This window comes from Leptidea sinapis, chromosome 14, assembly GCF_905404315.1.
Source record: "Leptidea sinapis chromosome 14, ilLepSina1.1, whole genome shotgun sequence".
In the NCBI taxonomy this organism is placed as follows: Eukaryota; Metazoa; Arthropoda; class Insecta; order Lepidoptera; family Pieridae; genus Leptidea; species Leptidea sinapis.
The window spans coordinates 10,559,898-10,581,270 of NC_066278.1; the positions used below are offsets into that span (position 1 = coordinate 10,559,898).

Genomic DNA, 21,373 nt, shown 5'->3' on the forward strand with positions numbered 1-21,373 from the left:
TACAATGCAGTGCCGCCGTGCAGTGCACCTTGAGACATAAGACATAAGTCTCATTTGCCCAGTAATTTCACTAACTACGGCGCTCCTCAGACCGACACACAATAATGCTTACACATTACTGCTTCACGGCGGTAAGTTACTATAGGCTTGCGATTTAATTCGCAATGGTCCATTTTGTAATATTGATAATTTTTATGTTTCGCAACTGTGACAAAATTTGTTGATAGCTTCAGACTACGTCTTGTCTTCTTCAGGTTAAGTTTCAGAAGACACACCGTCCTCCACAAATAGTATGCATATTCTTGATGAAGAATTTTGTTAAGCCTTATATGGTAGTAATAATGATGGCCCTATGATACTACCCTGTGGTACCCTAGTCTAGAGATGTAATATCTCAATGAATGCAATAAATGTGAATCATTTTTATGTGTTAATTAATTGGAGTAACGTCGTTAATTAAAACTAATTCAGTGAGCTTGTCACAATTGGTGAACATGTACATGTGTGTAAGATATTGCGCCTAGTTTAAAATGGCGCGCATGGGTGAGTATTATTTTTTTTCTCATCTTAACACCATAATCAACTGCTAAACATGATGGTTTCAGTTTATCTAGTGACAGACAAAGTAAAACAGAAGAAGGTTGGATAGCAGAAAAAAATAATTATCTATTTTTACAAGCTTGCCCAAGTTTTTAAATTTCCAATTATTACTTTCATGATTATCCAAATGTTGTGATTTTGATGACTAATATGACGAGACGGTCACGTGCCAGAATTTGGCGAATCAACATCTCATGGGGATGCCTCGGGTAGAGACGAAACACGTGTCGAATTGATTGAAGACAAAACATAGCCGAATTTATGCTCAAGAAAAATCACAACATTTGGATATTTAATTCAATAAATTTACTTTTAAGATGTCCAATTTATTAAATTGGATTGATATATTTTAAAAATTCCCCGTGGAAGGTCCGTAAAATCTCCTCGTCCCAAATAATCAGTGTCCCAAGACGAAGGTTTTAAACCAGTGTGTGTTGCCAATGATGACATATGGACCGCAGCCTTGGTCGCTAACTATGGGGCTTAAGAGAAAGCTTAACGTTGTTCAGAGGGTAATGGAGAGGGTTCTCTTCGAAGTTGTCCTGCGATATCTAATCGGAAATCCGCGATCCGTAGGGGAACCAAAGTCACCGCGAAATAGCCCGGATAATTGCGAAACTGAAGCGGCAGTGGGCAAGGCACATAGCTCGAAGAGCAGATGGCCGTTGGGGCTGTAAAGTTCTCGAATTGCGTTCATGTAGGTAGTTCAAGATTGTGGGAATAGGTTCGGTGAGGGCAGGACTCATCATCATGGAGATCTTTGATGGAAGCCTTTTTCCAGCAGTAGACGTCTTTCGGCTGAAGTGGATGTATTATTTTTATGTCTACATATTCATAAATTATTGTCACCATCTTAGTTACATATTATGCCATTTAAATTCTTTTAGATATTTATAATTTTTCTATGTTGTTATTTTGAAATTTACCTATTAAGAGTACAAATCAAATCTTTAAACTGAGTACATACTTATAAAATTTCATCTCTTCTAAATGTGATAGTTTACTATATTTAGTAACTTCCAGATTATCCCAGTGACTGCTGTACTAATTAGTTTTTACTTAGTTGCAATACAAATGCAGATTCCTTGTTTAATCTGGCCATAAATACTGTTACAATTAAAAAAAACTCTTTTGTTTAAAATATTTATTGCTGCGGTGTCCGTTAGTATGAATTTTATTCGAAGAGGTCATGGAGATCATTTTAATAATTTGAAAAAATGAGGTCAGATATTGATTTAAAGATGCCCTTTCTCCATAGGACATACTAGAGCGTCGAGAAGAGGACGTGGGGTCTTAGCAAAGTTTATATAGATGCCCTTACACTGTATGTGTGATTGATACATAAAAATATTATAATATTGACAATTGCATTATTATAATAGCGTAATTGACTCTGTTTAAACTTTGTACACATTTTTGTACCTAAAGCCTTAACTACAGCATTACATAAATTTTATTCGCACCAGAGCTTTATTGATGCTCGTCAAAGGCATCTGACCCTTGAACTGTAACCAATTAGACAGTTAGCAATAATTTAATACAATTTTTGAAGTTTTGGCGCGTTAGGGAAATTATCACAGTGAATTTTTATGATGCGCGTACACATCGTCACGCAAATTCGACACCCTGACGTTAGCTGGTCACCTAGATCATTTGTACTATCATAACAAGCTTCTTGTAACTTAAATGTCTATTGAACCACAATCAATGGGCGAGAGTTAATTAGATTTCAATATGCAAAAGTTGTACATTAAAACATTTCTTTCTAATTGTATAAAAATAATTTAATGATATTTAAATAAACTCTATTCGACTAAATTATGCGGCATAATAATATTTTCTTTAGTTGTATTTAATACCTTTTTTATTACAATATTGTTCTTACTGCTAAAGTAAAATAGCACGACGAACAAAAACTTTTAACAATTTTTAATCTGTTCAAATTTACTTAAGAATTAAAACTATTTATGAATATTAAGATATTAATTTGAATTAAAAAAAACATTCGATATCTATGTATGGTTGTTACAATTTACGAATATTTACGAATGGGATTGTTCAAGTATTGAGACAAAGTAGCAATAGGTTTGTTGCTAGGGTAGCTTATACTTATGTAGGTACCTATATATATACAATATGTATACTGGAAACCCAAGTGCTGGCAGCTATTTCGGTCAACGGATCAGCCTAGCTATCCAACGCGGTAATGCTGCCAGTATTCTTGGTACGCTTGATAGTTTTAATTTTATGTAGCTATAAGATTTGTTTTGTTTGAATAATAAATTTACTACTGTATATGTATAGGTAACTATACATAACTACACACAGTTTTTTTTCGTTTTAGGAAGTATTGTATGTATAATACTGATTTTGTCTACAACTTTGTGTGAATGCAACAATAACATCTGCGATCGACGACCATTGGGAACCAAAACAGAACCACTTCCACCAGACAATCGCTTCAAAATCGACATTGTTGGCATCAACGACGATCAGTACATACCACAGAGGCAGTATACAGGTATGCTTTTTAATGGAAGAGGATGAAAAACGTACAGGTCACCTGATCTTAAGTGATCACCGCCTCCCACATTCTCTTGCAACACCAGAGGAATCACAGGAGCGTTGCCGGCGTTTTAGAAGGGTGTACGCACTTGTTTTGAAAGTAACCTAGTCGTCGTTTCGTCTTGGAAAAACTGCACAAGAAAGCTCCTTCGAAGAATTTTTCTTGGAAACCGTACTGTGGAGGATCGCCACACATCCAGATGGTGGGGTTGTTATCGTAATGTGTTTTGTGAGAAATTTAGAAGCGCCAGGCCAGAGAGGATAATAAACCTTTCTCTCTGGGGTCTGTCTCTAATGTCTGAGAATCGTGGTCAGCATTTTGGTTGTAGCTGGATGGTCTGCCTCCACCTGTTTCGGTCCAACGGGTGTCTAACATCCGTGGAGAATTTGCATGACGAGTCTTTAATTTGGCCAGTCCATCTTGTTGGAGAACGACCGCGCAATCTTTTGTTTTTCCAACCACAACATTAACGGCCACACGCAACACAACATTAAGTCAGCTAATTTGCCGGCCTTTAAGGTGGGAGTATGCTCTTTTCTTGCAGCTCCCTAAGTCGTGTCGGTTCAGGAAAACTGTAGCAAGTAATTGATTCCACAAAGTGGCTGTGGAAATGAAGTCAAAATTCGAATTTTCACCCGCATCATATCGACTGTTGTTCTGAAAAATTTCATGTCTAGCATAGTCACTTTGTGGAATCAATTACGGGCTGCAGAGACCTTGAAGCTAAGTGCATACTCATAACTTAAAGGCTGGCAACGTATCTCTTGGCCCCTCGTATTGCGGGTGTATAGCCCATAGGGGCGGTTGCCTCGCCATGTTCCATCGCGTGAGCCTCGGGCAAGATCTTGCCCGTTCGCTCCCTTCCTCTTATATAAAAAAAATAATAAAATCGTATACCACAGAATTCATCACAGTAAAGTAAGTATTTATTCATGACACATAACATATATATACATAGTTAAAAATAAACAAAAAAACAAATTTTTTTATTTATATGATGCCCAAAAAAAGGACACCCACCCACTCATCAGTTTTGGAATTGAAATTAATTCCAACACTGATTTTCAGTAGCTACTAATAATATTAAATTGTAATGTATTACGATTTCAGTTCGACTTTATTCAACCGATAGCACTTCAACTTTTATTGCATTTACAATAGCAGCGCGCGAAGACACCAAGCCAAACGAGAAGAATCCTCGAAAGCCAATTCTCTTAGATGCCGGCTCCATTCGAGTTTCACCTGAATTCCCCTCCAAACCCAGCCCTAATTGCAAAAACTCTGTTATTCAGTCTGATATTACACCAAAAACATTTGTAGAGGTAAGAATGATTTAGTAAGTACCTATAAGCATTTGTTTTTTTAGACAAGAGCAATATGCTGCTAATTAAATAGTTCTAGGCACTCCTAGTGGAATGGGAGTGTTCCGAAGAGCTGTTTCACCTGATTCCTGCCGCCGAATTTCACCTTCGCACGACGCGCCACAAGTTAGGATATCATGCCCACCACCTGGATGTATGGTGTTACTCTATAGTGCGATTTTAAGAAATATTTTGCCAAAACGAAACTATGAAAGGAGCTTCCTTGTGCGGTGTTTCCAGGACATGAGTTCCAAAGCAAATAGATATCAAGAAAGCGCGTACATCTTCTTAAAGGCCGGCAATGCGACTATTTATTAGTAGAGTAGTCCCTGACTCATGGAAGTCAGTCCTTGTCCATCCGATCCAAAAAAAACGAGACAGTTCGGATCCGGCAAACTACAGGCCTATTGCTATTACCGCCCTGCTCTCCAAAATCATGGAGAGCATAATTATCCGCCAGCTCTTGGTATACCTAGAGGTACACCAGTTGATCAACGACCGACAGTACGACTTTCGCCATAGTCGGTCGGCAGGTGATCTTCTGGTATACCTAACACATCGATGGGCGGCCGCTATTGAAAGCAAGGGGGAAGGCCTGACAGTTAGCCTGGATGTACCGAAGGCCTTTCATCGTGTATGGCACAAGGCGCTCCTCTCAAAACTTCCATCGTGTGGGGTTCCCGAAAGCTTATGCAATGAGACGATACGACATGGGTACCTTCAAAAAAAGCGCGTACTTCTTCCTTAAAGGCCGGCAACGCTCCTGTGATTCCTCTGGTGTTGCAAGAGAATGTGGGACGCGGTGATCACTTAACAACAGGTGACCCGTACGCTCGTTTGTCCTCCTATTCCATAAAAAAAAAATCTCTCGTGTTACAAGAGAATGTGGGCGGCGGTGATCACTTCGCATCACTGATGACCCATATGCTCGTTTGTCCTCCTCATCCATAAAAAAGATAAGACTCCCAATAATTTTGGGATTGTCTTTACAATTAAAAAGTCTTTTCGAACTTTGTTGTTGGTGTTGGGAGTGGTTTTGTTTTTCTGAGCATATTTTTTGCAGGCAATTTGGCTAGCTCCTCCAAAAGACAATAAATGTGTAACAATATATGCAGTTCTGGCAGTGAAAGAAGATGTCTGGTATAATTTTGAAGGACCTCTGTCGAAGAGAGTCTGTGAAGATCGTCGTAACGCTGAAGATATGCAGCCCGCTGTAAACGATGATTGTAGAGTTTGCGAAGACGCAAGATATATGGTTAGTTGCAATCCAGTTAATGATATTGTTTCTTGTATAAATAAATATAGTATTAATCTGCATTTCACATACAGCCATTGACATTCCTGTTAGCTATTTTTATATATATTAAATTGTAAACCTAAAATGTTTGATACTGTTAAAATTTATTGATACTTATACCTTCTGGCACAGGAGTTACCTTAATAGAACTTAAGAAAATTTTCTGAAAAAAATTGTTTGGATTCAATTACAGAAATGGATAAAATGGGTTACATAATTTATAACACATAATAAATTAAAATGGGCACGGGGAAGGGCACTGGTGTGTGACGCGACTTGTGTCGACACTCTGGCTCCTTCTCATGTCCAAGTTACGTCAGTTGGAGCTGGGGCTGCTGCTTCGACTGCCAAAGACAGCAAGCGTCGCAAATATGTCGGTCTCAGTGAATCATACATCTTTGTGCCGTTTGATATCGAGACACTAATTGGCCCGTGGGGCCCAGAAGCGCGGAGAATGTACAAAGTACTTCTTCGCGCCTCAATAAGGCTACTGGAAACGCTGAAAACGCTGGCAGCTATTTCGGTCAACTAATCAGCCTAGCTATCCAACGCGGAAATGCTGCCAGTATTTTTGGTACGCTCCCACGTAATGATAGTTTTAATTTTATGTAGTCATAATACTTATTGTAATTATAGTTATAATTTGTTGAAATGAGCATTACAGAAACATTTAAAATCCAATAGCTTACTAGAGAATATTTATTCAATATTTCGTCTTTATAGGTGATGTTTGATGGCATCTGGTCTTACAATACTCACCCGTATATGTTCCCCGAGTCGAGATCATTAGCACGGTTCAGTGACGTGGTTGGAGCGTCACACAGTAACAGATACAGTGTCTACCAGTTTAATTCAGACGCAAGCGCCGGCTTACAAATGTTGGCCGAACAGGGAAATACTACCGAACTAGAAATTGCTATTCAATCACAAGTAAGTCAATTTATTGAAGTAGACATTATTGTGTTAATTCTTATGAGTAATTTTAACACAAACAGCACGCAATCAAAAGATTCATTCATTTGATTTCAAATACACACTGACTCACACACCTCAATATCTCCCTCGCACCTTACCTATCACCATCACACCCGAAGCACAATATATATAAGATAATACATTTCTTAGTACAAATACCACTTAGTATGTAGAATATATGCTAAAATTCTTGGACACTCTTGTCAGAGTGTTCGTGGTTGCGCTGACGAGGTACATGGTGGGGTGTTCGGTGGGTCAATATCCTTTCTGAGGGTAGATCTCCTGGCCATGTGCTTCCATTTCTGATGGTTAGAGGCGTTCCGAGTACACTGGACTATGGTGGACTCAGTGATGGTCAGCCTTTGTGATGGCGTCTATCCAGCGGGTTGGCGATCGACCGCGTGCTCTCTTGCCTTCCACCTGGCCCTGAACTACCAGTCTCTCCATCGAGTTCTCATTTCTAGAGACGTAACGTACGACTTAATGCTAAGATTACTAAGTTAAAAATTCTGCAGACCATCTCCTTGAAATTAGTCCACATTATGCACTTTGCATCTTAAAATTCTGTCTTTTCGTCCCAAAATTTACGCATGTGCTCCGTTGCTGCTCTTTTTGGAATCACCCAGATCTTTTGAGACAAGTAGACGACTTAATCAAAAGTAGGTTAGAATCGATTCTTCATATGCAGCTGAACGAACAATGGTGTTTTAGGTGTTATGGTGGTTTAGGGATTCGTAAAATTTCCAGTGTCGCTTTACCAGCCTTTCTATCTTCTGTACATAGTTCAGCAAATCTCATAAGTAAAATTTATAGGGCATCCCCTTCAAACTTTGAGATTGCTGGCTTGGAAGAAGCTAGAAACAGTTTCTTAATTGCATGTCCATGTCAAAACTTTCCAGTTACTGCAAATTCACAGAGGAGCTGGGACGATATAATCTACAAATTGACTTTTGACAATCTTTTGACCTGTAGTCCACCACATGTGTCTACTGTGCCTGTAGTACAGGCTCAGCGCGTGCTAGGCTTTTGGCCGTGGGTACGCATGAGGCTGGCTACTGGCTTCACGCGTACCATTCGTCAAATACAGGAACATTATTGAGTCAGACACGCTCCGAATCGCAACATGTCTAGGGCTTGGGGTTCCGGTCTGCGTTCCTCATAAAGTGGCAGTGATGTCGATGCCGCTTTTCGAGACTTGCCGCATTTAACGATATCATACGCCGGTCCCTTTCTACCGACAACGTGCCAAGTGTACTTGAGCCGACTGGTATTGCAAGAGACATGACGGTATAAGTTTGATTCACAGGAGACCGGAGAGCTGGCAGCTACCTCGGACAAAGAATTAGTCTAGCTATTCAAGGGAACGCTGCCAGTATATTTTTGGAACCTTGCCTAAACGGATTCCATTTAATAAAATTATTATTTTAATAAGTTATTATAGTTACATATATAAAGATTTATTCGAATTCAATTTGGAATTAGTCCACGTACTTCTTGTGTCACAATGTGTCTTTTATGAAAATTTTATATACTGTATACTTGGTAGGTCTACTAGTGGGAGGTTACTTTGCACCGGATGCCGGATAGATTATATTATACAACGGCGCCTATTTCTGCCGTGAATCAGTAATGTGTAAACATTACTGTTTCGGTCTGAAGGGCGCCGTAGCTAGTGAAATTACTGAGCAAATGAGACTTGACATCTTATGTCTCAAGGTGACGAGCGCAATTGGAGTGCCGTTCAGAATTTTTGCGTTTTTCAATAATCTTGAGCGGCACTGCAAATGCTGTAATGGGCAGGGCGTATCAATTATCATCACCTGAACGTCCTGCTCGTCTCGTCCCTTATTTTCATTAACATAAAAAGGTCTGTGAATAGGTCGTAATCTATTTTTAATTCTTAATTTTTTATTATTAATTTATATGGCGATACTTCGTCAGCTAGTAACAATATTATATAAATGAAAATTATCTTTATAGCTTGGATCATCTGTGAGGACTATTATAAAGGCGGCCAGTCAGCCACAACCAAACATGGCGACTGTAGCCACATTCCGTGTCACTAAAGTCCACCACCTCGTGTCGCTGGTGACAGCCATTCTTCCATCTCCTGACTGGTTCCTGGGAGTATCCAATATGGAGCTGTGTGACGCAATAACTAATAGATGGGCGCCCAATTTAACGCTAAACTTGTATCCTTTGGATGCTGGTACGGACAGTGGATTAACATTTGAGGTATGGTTTTAGTTATTTATGTCTACCTCAGGATGGGCTCATATAAGTCTATCGAGTCTTTTCTTGAGAAGGTCGCGAAATAGGACAAAATGAACTTTGTACAATTTGACCCCCGGAAGACTTAAGTTAATAATTACCACGTTGAACATAAAGTTAACCCCTGTTAACACTTCCCTTAGTACAGCGTCTACACTTCACTGCTAGAATACTATCGGAATACTGGATCGAAATCTCAAACGATTACCAATTCTGCAAGCTAATACTTAAGTAGAGCCCATTTGACCGCGAGCAACGCTCAGCAAGTACTGTGACAAAATAATTTTTTTAAATGGCCCATTCTTTTCAGGCACCAAATGAAGAAACAATGCCACCACAACCAATATCATCAGCGCCAATAAATAAAGACATACCTAAGGAGCAGATGAGACCCTTTGCCAAATTGAAATTTGAGTTGATCAGGACTTATCAAACCCCGGACTGCTCAACGGAATCACCAGTTGATCTAAATTTAGAGGACTCTAAAGGTGCAACTCATTTTCATGTGTCCATTTCGCTTATTATATTACTTCGGATACGGCACCGTATCTCGGAGCAAGAAACGCAATCCGACGAGCTCTATTTTTACTGTGTTATCTGAAAAACCTGAAAATTGCCAATTCCTAAATTCAGTTCAGTAAATATAGTGTATGAATTCAGTGCAGTCAGTGTATTCTCGAAGATACGTTTCAAATTACATATAAGAGTTTTGAAGCGTATCGGGCGGTGTGCACTTAAAAACGATATAATAAAAACTATTCCAATACTTTATGCATCGTAATTTTGACATTTGTGCAGAAAATGTGGGAAGTAAAGTAATTGAAATTAATATTATTATCTTACGATGCGCAGATGCTGATTTGCGGTACTCCATTTTAGTCCTACTGTCAAATTGGTGTTAATTAAAGTACTAATTTAAGTACTTAATCGACTGACGTAATATAAAAAAAATAGTTTTTCTTTTTTATATTAGTGTCAGGATTTTGTTAAAGTTTGACGTGCATAACAATGCACACTGCCAAAAATAGGGTTATTAATGTGTAATAACTTAATAAACATAATACAATTTATTTTGTATCCTAATTGTTTGATTGGCTTTTGAATATTTTAATGGAAATTATACTTGCCATTCATTGTGTTTATAAAAACTACGTAAACCGTCAGACTCTATTATATGGGCCTGTAAACTTATCAGAGCTTGCAGAACACACAATGACTGTTATAACCACATAGACATATTTCGATGTAATTAGTACGATTTTGTATCTTTTGTTGAAAAAATTGGTGTCTAAAGGTTATATTTGTATCAGTGAAGTTATTGGCTCTTTAAACTTTTGTATTTTTTTTGTAATTATTTTTAATAACTCTTAAAACTTCACTATGTAATAAGCATCATTAGGAACTGTTTTGGCTAGTGTAATATTTATAGATTATCATACCTTTATGTAATATAAAGTAAGTAGTAAATAGCTGTAAGTTTCTTTATACAAATAAATAAACATGGAGACTAAAAAGGGCTAAAATGTAATAATATGATGTCATTCTTATTTTAGCTCTCCAATTTTTGGGCTTATAGTATTAGCATAAGTATTATATGTATATCTTATAGTATAGCCCTCGGCTTACCCTCATGCCTATAAACTTCACCCTTATAGGATTCACTAATATTCCTCCTTGGTGAGGGTTAAATTTTTTTTCTATAGGTAGATATATTTTAAGTTACTCCTAACTTCTTTTCCGATCATAATCATTTCTTATCATCCTGAATAACTGATTTTAGAATGTTTCGATTTACCTAACCGTGAGTACCGATGTTTATAAGTAGGGTATGAACTAATTATTCGATCTTATTTTAGATGATGATAAAGATACGAATGAATACGTCGCTCCAACGACTCAAGAGGCTGAGTAAGTTTCATAATCCGTACCAACATCTGAATACATGGAGACTCATAAAGGTTTCAAAGTCTTCACTCTTATAGGGGGACCAGCCCGCGGAGTGTCATATTTTATTTATTAGCATTGCCAACACAATAATCACTAACTAATTAGTATTATTACACTTACAGCCAACGACCACATGCAAGTATAACATACATATTAAGTATACATAATATTTGAATTTTAACTGTGCAACATAACAACTAATAATAAGATACAATATAAAAAAATACAATATAACATGATAAGATTACATAACAATTATATGAGGGATCTATCTTATTACAGCCTTTCAAATAAACTTGGTATAAAATTATACATGAGAATTAAGCAAGTGTTGACTATATCGCTGACAACACTGTCAAGTGTCAATACAACGATAACTCTAAAGTTTGACATGTGTCAGGCAGCCTTGCAAATAAACGCAGGAAACGTTATAAGGCCGAACAAACCAATCATATGCAACATGTCTATTTATAAACATTTTGTATAAAAAGGCATAAAAGGCATAAAAGGCATTTATTTTCTCAAAATTGATTCCTTTAGAATTCTTTTTGATGTAATTTCTTATACTACTAGATACTACTACCGCTTCGGAAACAAATGGCGCTCTGAGAGAGAAGAAGCGGCGCAAGAAACTCTCCCAGCATTCTTTTTTTTTGCGCTCTTTTCAATAAAAATATACAATATTGTACAGTTGCTATAAAATGATCACAATCTAGTCCCAGGCTGTCCGATCATTTAGATATTCAGCAGTGGAGTAATAGGATTTACGACATAGCCATTTTTTTATAAAACATTTAAATTTATTTATAGACAATGCCTGAACAGTGGCTGGGACTTTATTGTAGAAGTGTATACATTTACCCTTAAAGCTATTATGTATCTTATGAAGCCTACTAGAATTAGTTACAAGCATACCCTTATTTCTAGTGTTATAATAATGAAAATCACTATTAAGAGCAAAAAGGTGACGATTTTTGTGAACATATATTAAATTTTCATAAATGTACTGACAATAAACAGTCATAATATTTATTTCTTTAAATTTTTCTTTGAGAGACTGTCTATAACCAAGCTGATATATAGCACGAACAGCTCTCTTTTGCAGAGCAAACCTATATCAATGTCAGCAGCATGACCCCATAGTAATATACCGTACGTCATGATGCTGTGAAAATAACTAAAGTACACTAATCTAGCGGTCGCAACATTCGTGTACTCTCTAATCTTTCTAACTGCATATGCCGCAGAGCTGAGTCTATCTGCTAGATGGGTAATATGTGGACCCCACTGAAGCTTTTTATCTAACGTGATACCCAGGAAGACCGTAGTGTCCACAAGTTCCAATCTCTGGTCATTTATAAGTACGTTGGTTTGTACCTCCGCTGTGTTTGGTGTAATGAACCGTAACTTTACTAACACTTTGTTTTTTTACTGTTTAAGTGCAGATTATTCGTCTCAAACCAACGCACTATCTTTGAGAGTGCATTGCTTACCTCGTCATCAATATCCGCACGTCGCTTCACTTTAAAAATAAGTGAAGTATCATCAGCAAACAATACAATCTCATGGCTATCATCTACCACAAACGGTAGATCGTTAATATATATAAGAAACAAGAAAGGACCGAGAATAGAACCCTGTGGAACACCTATTCGCACAGGTTTACCCGAAGACCGTTTGCCATTTACATCGACTATCTGAACTCTTTCGCTTAAATATGATTTTAACAGATTTAGGGCTCTATTTTTCACTCCATAATGCTTTAGTTTTAGGAGTAAAGTTTCATGGTGGACGCAGTCAAATGCTTTTGACAAATCACAAAAAATGCCCAATGCATCCTGTGACTCTTCCCAGGCGTCAAAGATGTGCTCAATGAGTCTAGTACCCGCATTAATTGTTGATAAACCCCTAGTGAAATCAATCTGATTTTTGTTCATTAATTTACAAAAATGCATTTGTAGCTGTTGAAGCAAAAGTTTTTCAAAAATTTTACTAAAAACAGGCAGCACTGAAATAGGTCTGAAATTAGCAGGGACAAAAGAACTGCCCGATTTAAACAAAGGTATAACTTTGCTGTATTTCATGAGGTCAGGGAACACACCCTCATCTATGCATTCATTAAATATTATTGCTAATTCAGGTGCTATAATGTCAAGTATGTATTTAACAATATTAGTCGAATGGCCCCATAGGTCTTTTGTATTTTTTAGGTTAATTAATTTGAAGATTTTTATTATATCGCTACCTGTAACATACTTAAATTTCAAGTCAGTAGAAGATACTGGTACGTGTAATTTAAGCATATCATATGCTGCTTTTGGCGAAGAGTTAAGGTATTTGGTCGTGACAATCGGGATTTCGGAGAAGTATTTATCAAATTCATTTGCAATTTCTATTTCCGAATTTATAACGCGATTATTAATATTTAAACAGATAGAGGTGTTACGGCAATTCGATCTACCAGTTTCATTGTTAATTACACTCCAAGTCGCTTTTACTTTATTATTACTGTTTTTAATTTTATCTGCAATGAAACGTGTTTTCGCTTCATGACAAACTATTTTAAAAAGCTTGGAGTATTTTGTTACATATATTTTAAATTCTTCACTATTGTTGTAATGTTTCTCATAATAAAGGTCATATAAGCGTTTACGACTTTTGTGGATACCCATTGTTGCCCAATCATTAAAACTATGTTTGTTGTTTACTGTCACCGTTACTGGAGTAAAAATCCTGTCAAATTCCTCACAGAAGGAATTGAAGACTAAGTTATAGTGAAAATTAGCAGTTTCACCACAGTGTAAAAATGGTATCGTATTTACCAAATTATTTCTAAACCTCTCAAGACGGCTACCCGTAACTGGTGTAATCGTCACCTTTTTTGGTCTGACATTGTCCAATCTTGTATTTACTTTTATAAGTTGCCCACTATGGTCGGACTGAAGATTATTAATTATGAGTTTACTAGTAATAGTAACATCTGTAAAAATATTATCTAAACAGGTTGCTGTTGTAGAAGTGATTCTAGTAGGTTCCCAAAATACATTGAACAAATTAAAACTTTGAAATAAATTTTTAAGGCTAGTACAATTGGCCGAAGGTTCAAGCAAGTTTATATTAAAATCTCCACACACTATAATTGACTTGCTAGGTTATATTCTTGGTTTATTCTTAGTTTATTTGTAAGGCTGTTACTCTCTTACTTATAAACACTAAGTAAGGTTATATTAATGACTATTTTTATGTCCGCTATCAGTGAAAGAGCATAGGGTTGACTTGATCGTAGGTGATTTTTAATATTGCGGCGCTGATTTAGTTTTTATTGTGACTTCTTGTAACTGGGAGTCTTACAAACTAGACTTGAACATTGCTATCCGTACTTCACCGCTTTTAAATTCACCAGCACCACGTAACACGTTAATGTCTCACAACACACAACCGCGACTTTGACGAAAGACCCGAACAATTATCTCGCACAGCTCCTTGCGGTTTTATTGGCCGACTGTGGTATTTCAGAACAACAGTTATACGTTCTGGCATAAGTGCGACAAGGCATCTCTTAACCTATGCATTGCTTGGCCACCCATTGAACAGGCAAATATGTGTAGTAATTAAAAGAACGTTCCCCTTGAAAAATAATATCTACTTCTTATATCACTAATACGTCTAGAACCTAGATAGACTATGACAGCTGTGAAAACGTCGAAAAAAATTGTGTTTACATTAAAATACAAACCGGGAGTGTAAGACGTAGCTCGTCACGCTCACTAAAGTATTATTCCTGGCCTAATTTTATCGGTTGTCTAACAGCAAGAGACTATCTAGACGTATAAATTATCTAAGACAGATTAAAGCATTTTCAGTGCACTTAAATATTAATTGGTAAACAATAATACTTGGGTAGGTTAATGTTTAGTTAACCTTATTAATCCTCATTGAATTAAAGCTAGGAAAGGTTTAAAGAATTTAATCGCTGTTGTGTTATGGAAAAAACAAATATTTTCTATTTACGTTGTATTATTAAGCATACTGTGGCAGCTAATAGGCATGTTAAATTGTCCTTATTCTGAAACCACACGATTGTTAAGGTCACTAATTCTTCTTCAGGGAGGTTACTATATCCATAGCACCTGGCTCATCACCGGACTGCCCCATAACTGAATGGGAGGAATGGCTGCCATGTGAGGGAGAATGTGAAAACAACAGATTAAAGGGTTTCCAAAGCCGGTTCCGATACCATATCGTAGATGGTGTGCCGGTAGGAAAATACGTTGAAAACGTAAGTAAAAAAAAACTTATAGAAGTCTGAAGCAGAAAAATCTTGAAATTTATTGGGCATGTTGGTAAAACCTTAAGCAATGTAGAAAATATATCAAATCACTTAGCACACAACCTAATCAGCGTGTAGAATCTGTAGTATTATTATTATTATACTGTATATAATGTGTACTGTGTCCCAGAAAGAATGGATAATTCTTGAACGAACGGGACAGCTCTCCAGCGCTCAGAAAAAAATATCTAAAAAAAATAATTCCAACTGATACCAAAAATATGTTTTTTTTAGAAAAACATACTTTTTTTACTTTGCTTCACATGTGCACAACCAGTGGCGGATTATGCTTATTGCCGCTCTAGGCCCTGTCTGATATGCCGCCCTTTTTGATCAACAAAATTCTATTTATTTTGCTTCACAATTTTTGTTAAAATATGGCTATTATTTATTACACGACTCATATTGCGAAGCATTAGAGGGTGCTCTATATTTTATTCAAATATAATTATTAAGTAATATAAAAAAAATATTAAACTCTAGGTAGCATAACAAATACTAATAAGCATTTTTTTCAAATTATTATGTATTGCTCAATTTGTTAATTATTTTGTACACTTTATTATATATTGCTCTTCTTTCTGGCTTGTCCTAGCAAAAGCATCAACTATCTCATCGTAATCAATTTCTTTAACTAGTTGAGCTTCAATAGACTGTAATGCCAAAGCATTTAGTCTATCTTGGCTCATACTTGCGCGTAAATAAGATTTAACCCTTTTCAAGGTGGAAAAAGATCTTTCTCCTTGGTATCGGGAATACTCAAAAAACTACGCAGAGCAATGTCTACATGCGAAGATTTCGAGAATGCAATACATTGTATATTTCTTGTGCGGAGCGTACATCTTCCGTATTTGCTAGGGAATATTTGAGCTGAGATTGTAAATGAATACATTCATTCCCTAATGTCTCTTCCAAATCATTGACACTTTTTCACTAATTTTTTCGCAAGATTTTTCAATTCAATCGTATCTTTGTCAGATAAATTATCAAAATTAAAATTTTCGTAAAGTTTCTGATAAACACTTTTACGTCCGGCCAATTGTACGGTTAAAGTATCTAAAATTCGGTTATACACATAGGTGCGAAAATTTTCGTGACCAGGTGAAGGTATTGTTTCATTCACCCGTGACTCTTCTGCCTGAATTTTTCTGGTTTGCTTGCAAGCTGTATCATAACGAAATTAACTCGAACTCTAGACAGTGCTTTTGCTTTTTGTTCATATTTAGAGTATTATTTGTCCCTCATATCTTGAAGAAATAATGTTAAAGAACCATAAATTTGTAAAACAGATGATAAATGCGCATGAGATTCTTGAAGCTTCTTACTTGCAGCATTTAAATGATCTAAAATAACATTGCAAACTATGACCAAAATTGCCGTTTCTATGACAAAAATCTGGAAACCCTACGGGTCATCCCTTCAACTTCCCGCTGTTTTCGAGATCAAAGCGCTCGAAAATATATGGTAAGTTCGATTAGTTGCAAAATTTCAAGAAAGTTATTTCAAGAAAAAGGAAAATTTTATTCTTTTAAAATTTTTATTTTTTGAATATCTTTGAAACCGTTCAATCGATTGACTCAACAAAAACTAATCAGATCTCAGTCTTGGATAACCCTTTCGAACGCCGTGTCGCGGGTCTCAATCGGTTGATTCGTTCTTGAGATATCGTACGACAAAAAAATATTTACAAACACACTGCATACACACACACACGGCGGGACGACATGCTGAAACAACTGAGAATAGCTTCCTAGGACCTCAAAACGTGAGATTCCGATGAGAACAAGATATTTGAAAATCGAGGTGAAAACTATAACTTGTTATGTTGTTTGTATGTTTGTTTTAAAATTCTTCGATTTTCAAAGAAAAAGCGGAAATTTAAAAACCAATAAGTAATTTCAAATGCAATATATACCTATATGTAAGAGTAATCTCATCAAAGATACAAAAGTGTAAAGTTATTTAGTAATTCAAAAAGAAGCTTATCAATTTCATGTTTCTTTTTAATAACCTTATTCGATTATTAGGCTATAATTGATTCCATCAAAATATTAATAATGTACCCTTGAAAAGATAATAAAATAATGAATTATATTATAGTCCATAATTTTTTTGTTTAATAAATTCCAACAAAAAACATAACGTTTGGTATATTTCTTCGGCTCTTAAATTTTAATGTTCTAAAAATTTTGCCGCCCCCCAAATCGTGCCGCCCTAGGCCTGGGCCTCACGGGCCTATGCGTTAATCTATCACTGTGCACAACGCCCACAACGTAATGATCATCATTTTATTCCTGATAGACTATACTACTAGAAATACATTAAATAATATAAGTATCTATGATACTTTTTCCAAAAACAAAATAAGAACTTGAGTTTTTGACATGTAATTTGATACCAAAATAATTTTGGCATAGTTTGAGAGTTTTCATGTAAAAAAAGAATGAAAACGTAAGTGGCCAGCTATTTTAAAAAAAATGCGCATACAGTTTACAAAATGGTATAATACATCATTTTATTTAAGACCACTACGAAGTTATTGCTATTGAGATGCAAAAAGGGTAAATACTTCTTTAAAATAGGAGATAAAATGATCCTTCAAATTACGGGGATAAATTAATTATGTAAGACCATCTAACTAAATGTTCAGTTTTTCTAATAAAGAAATAAATGAAAGTCAGTACGCTTTCATAAAAGGCTAAGCAACAGCTGACAGCAGAGAAGTTATTTTAGATTATATATTTTCCACCTGGGAAGAATCTATGAATGCAATAGGTTCTTATGATTTATCGAAGGCATTTGACTGTGTCGTTCATGCTTAAAAACTCAATCACTATGATAAACAAGATACAGCTTTAAAGCTTTTGGCATTATACTTAGATAATAAAACACAATCAATTAATGTTAAAGTAAGTGACAACTACTGGAGTAGCAATGGGTGTACTGCAGGGTATTAGGTACTTTTCTATTCATCGTTTAAATATCGATTAACGTATTTCGTCAAAAAAAATGAAATTAATTCTTTAAACATGAAAAGAAATGATTTAAACATTATCATCGAAGTTCTTTGTTGTGTTTTACATTTCTTCACTAGCAATAAAATGCTTAGTCCAAATAAAACTAAAAGCGGCACTTTTGCACCTCCAAATGTTGGAAGTTTTTTAAATAGTATTAAACAAAGATTATATTATTACATAAATGAAAATTTGTAGGCTCCACTAAGTTTATTGAATTGATAAAAAACTGCAACAGATTATTATATTTTCAGCAATTTATATTCATACTTCGGTTAAGACTCATACTTTTCGACTCGACTCGAGATTCGTAATCTTAATCGCGTAGCTAATTTAAGTTATTCCACAGTATAGTGTCATACTCCATTATTGTTTGGGGAAGGGCAGCTGATACTCAACATAAGTATTTTACCAAAGAGGAGAATACGTTTAATAACTTATAAGACAACTCTTTAAATAAAAATTATATTTTGACTGTACGCAAGGGGGTTTACACATAGACCGTATTGTGCGCATACAAAAATAAAAACACTCTTAAAAAATTACTATTTAAATATAAATGAATAGAATTTCTACTTAAAGAAGACTTTAATAAAGCATATAATTTTAGGGGCCTAAAATGGAAGACAAAGAAATATCTCCGTACTGTTTGGAAAACTATCCCGATAGTGAAACACAGGAGTGCGAAGAATCATGTGACGAAGAAGAAGAAAGTATGTATTATATTTGGAATCCTTAATTATTTTGTTAATAATTATAAGCCAGGCCGTGTAATTCACGCTAATCTTCTTCCGGTGATATTCGGTATTCTTCTTCGGTATATCTTATTCCTCTTTCTTCCTTTTAATATAATCAAGCCATTCTTCTTAAATATAACTTCAGAACAGTTTTTATATGTCGTTTCAGGAATTTAAAACAAATAAAATATATATTAACAGTAGTAAACCCATTAGCAAGAAAATGGATTTACGGGTGGTTAAATTTTTAACCGGTGCAGAAAAATAAAAAAGGAAAAAGAGTTTTATGCGTTTGAAATGTTACCGACAGGGTAAAAAAGTACCTTGATGTTTAAAAAAGTTCGTTCTAAAATCAAAATATGTAAACTAATGCTGATTTTAGCCCCGTACTAATATTTGTGAATTTCTCGACAGTTTATTATTGATTCTATATAACTCTTAGATTATTGTATATTTAATTTTATTTTAATGTTTTTTTAACATGTTTAATTAATTGCGAAATTTATTTATTCGAAATACTACCTAGACACTTTGCATTTATATGTTCCACATTAAAAAAATCTATTTTTATTGCAGCCGTGGCCCAAAGGAGAATTTGGTGATGCTTGGAGTAATATATTATTGTCACCTCTATAGTTTATTAAAGCCAATCAAGAAAGGAATTTAACAGCATAGTTTTAATTATAAAGAGCTTTAACACAAATAAAAAACGATAATATTCTGATATTTTCCACAATTTTTATGTCATTAGTCATCACTACCAGAGGAGCGATTTTCATGATCATCCTTGTTACATTATAATTATAATAATTTGGTGTTTTGGTAGGATCAAATTTTAAAAGGTTTAGGCGCTTTTTTTTAAGGTACCCATGTCGTATCGTCCTGGAAACACCACACAACCAAGGTCATTCCACAGGTCATTCCAGGTGGTAGGGATGATATTTAATTTTGTGGCGTGTCGTGCGAGGGTGAAATTCGGCGGCAAGAATCAGGTCAAACAGCTTTTCCAAACACTCTCCGTGAATGCAGTAAAAAACACACATTGAAGCGATGTTTCAACGCAATGCCAAGTGATCTAGCCGTTCACAGAGCAGTGGATATCTGACAACTCAAGCGGCTCTGCGTTGTACGCGGTCAAATGGTTCGAGCTGACCATTTGACTAAGCAATACTTATACATAGGCTCCGTATGTGGCCGGACTTGTACTTTGAAGAGCTATAGAATTTGACCTGATTGAAGTATTGCCGTGCTTCCTTTATCACAGCCAGCTTCTTTGAAGCTAATTTGGGCTTGCCTTCCAGATGACCGCGGAATTAACAATCACGTAAGATTTGGAAACCTAGTATTCCTATACGAGGCGAGACTTTAAGGGAAGCATTTTAGAAGAGCGGTGATCCTACAAATGTTTTTTTTGTGGTAAATGCTCAAACTTGAGTCTTCTGGGTGTTAAATTGGACAAGGTTCATTTTACCCTATTCCGCGACCATCTCAAGAGAGGGCTCGATAGAAGACACAAGTTTCTTCCGGCACTGGTTGCAGATTTCCCAAGAGAGATCAACATGGCCTGTGGACATGTGTCACCATTGTGATTGGTTGATGGTGATTCATACGCCCTGCCTATTACAATGCAGTGCCTCTCAGGATTCTTGAAAAACCCAAAAATTCTGAGCGTCACTACAATTGCGCTCGTCGCCTTGATACATAAGATGTTGCCCAGTAATTTCACGAGGTACGGCACCGTTCAGACCGAAGCACAGTAATGCTTACACACACAGGACATCATATTATAATAGAAATTAAATATTTTTATTTAAAATCACTTAACGAACATCTAAAACTCCGCCCATTCGAAATAGTCTTCTCATATCTGAGAAAGAAAGGCGCAAGACTCAGCGGACTTTTTTTTAAATTACGTTACCGAATAATTAATACCAGTAGAATAAAACTTATAATTAAATAGCCTGAGGGCGTTCGCTCCATTCCCCGTCTGTGGCATCATTAAGAAATTCATTTATGTTACGTATAGTAACACTTACCACACAAACGTTTTTAAGAATTATTTTGAATTTCGTAATACATCTGCTTTGTACATTTTGTGGGATCATGTTGTAGAAGCATATACATTTTAATATACTAACTAAATAATTTGTTATTTTTTAAAGTGATAACCCTCACTTCTGGGATTAATAACACAAATAAATTTTGAAAACAAAATTCAATGTAAACATAAGTGAATATAAAAATTAAACAATTTACGTTCATAAATTTTGTTTTC

At 35.8% G+C, this 21,373-nt stretch overlaps 1 protein-coding gene across 1 annotated transcript; it reads left to right on the top strand.

Annotated features, from left to right (window-relative positions):
• Positions 1–477: 477 nt before the first annotated feature.
• Positions 478–19,822, top strand: LOC126967985 (spondin-1-like). Its single transcript, XM_050812741.1, has 11 exons — positions 478–543; positions 2,945–3,121; positions 4,277–4,488; positions 5,591–5,782; positions 6,548–6,754; positions 8,780–9,034; positions 9,381–9,558; positions 10,927–10,978; positions 15,125–15,296; positions 18,972–19,074; positions 19,675–19,822. Exons 1-11 carry the CDS (start codon positions 531–533, stop codon positions 19,698–19,700), a joined length of 1,587 nt encoding a protein of 528 aa, XP_050668698.1. The 5' UTR covers positions 478–530; the 3' UTR covers positions 19,701–19,822.
• Positions 19,823–21,373: the final 1,551 nt, after the last annotated feature.

Bases quoted from the DNA above. Each gene is read 5' to 3' on its own strand.
- LOC126967985 (XM_050812741.1), top strand. The intron at 6,755-8,779 runs GTAAGTCAATTT...TTATCTTTATAG, and splicing joins AAATTGCTATTCAATCACAA to CTTGGATCATCTGTGAGGAC. The intron at 15,297-18,971 runs GTAAGTAAAAAA...ATATAATTTTAG, and splicing joins TAGGAAAATACGTTGAAAAC to GGGCCTAAAATGGAAGACAA.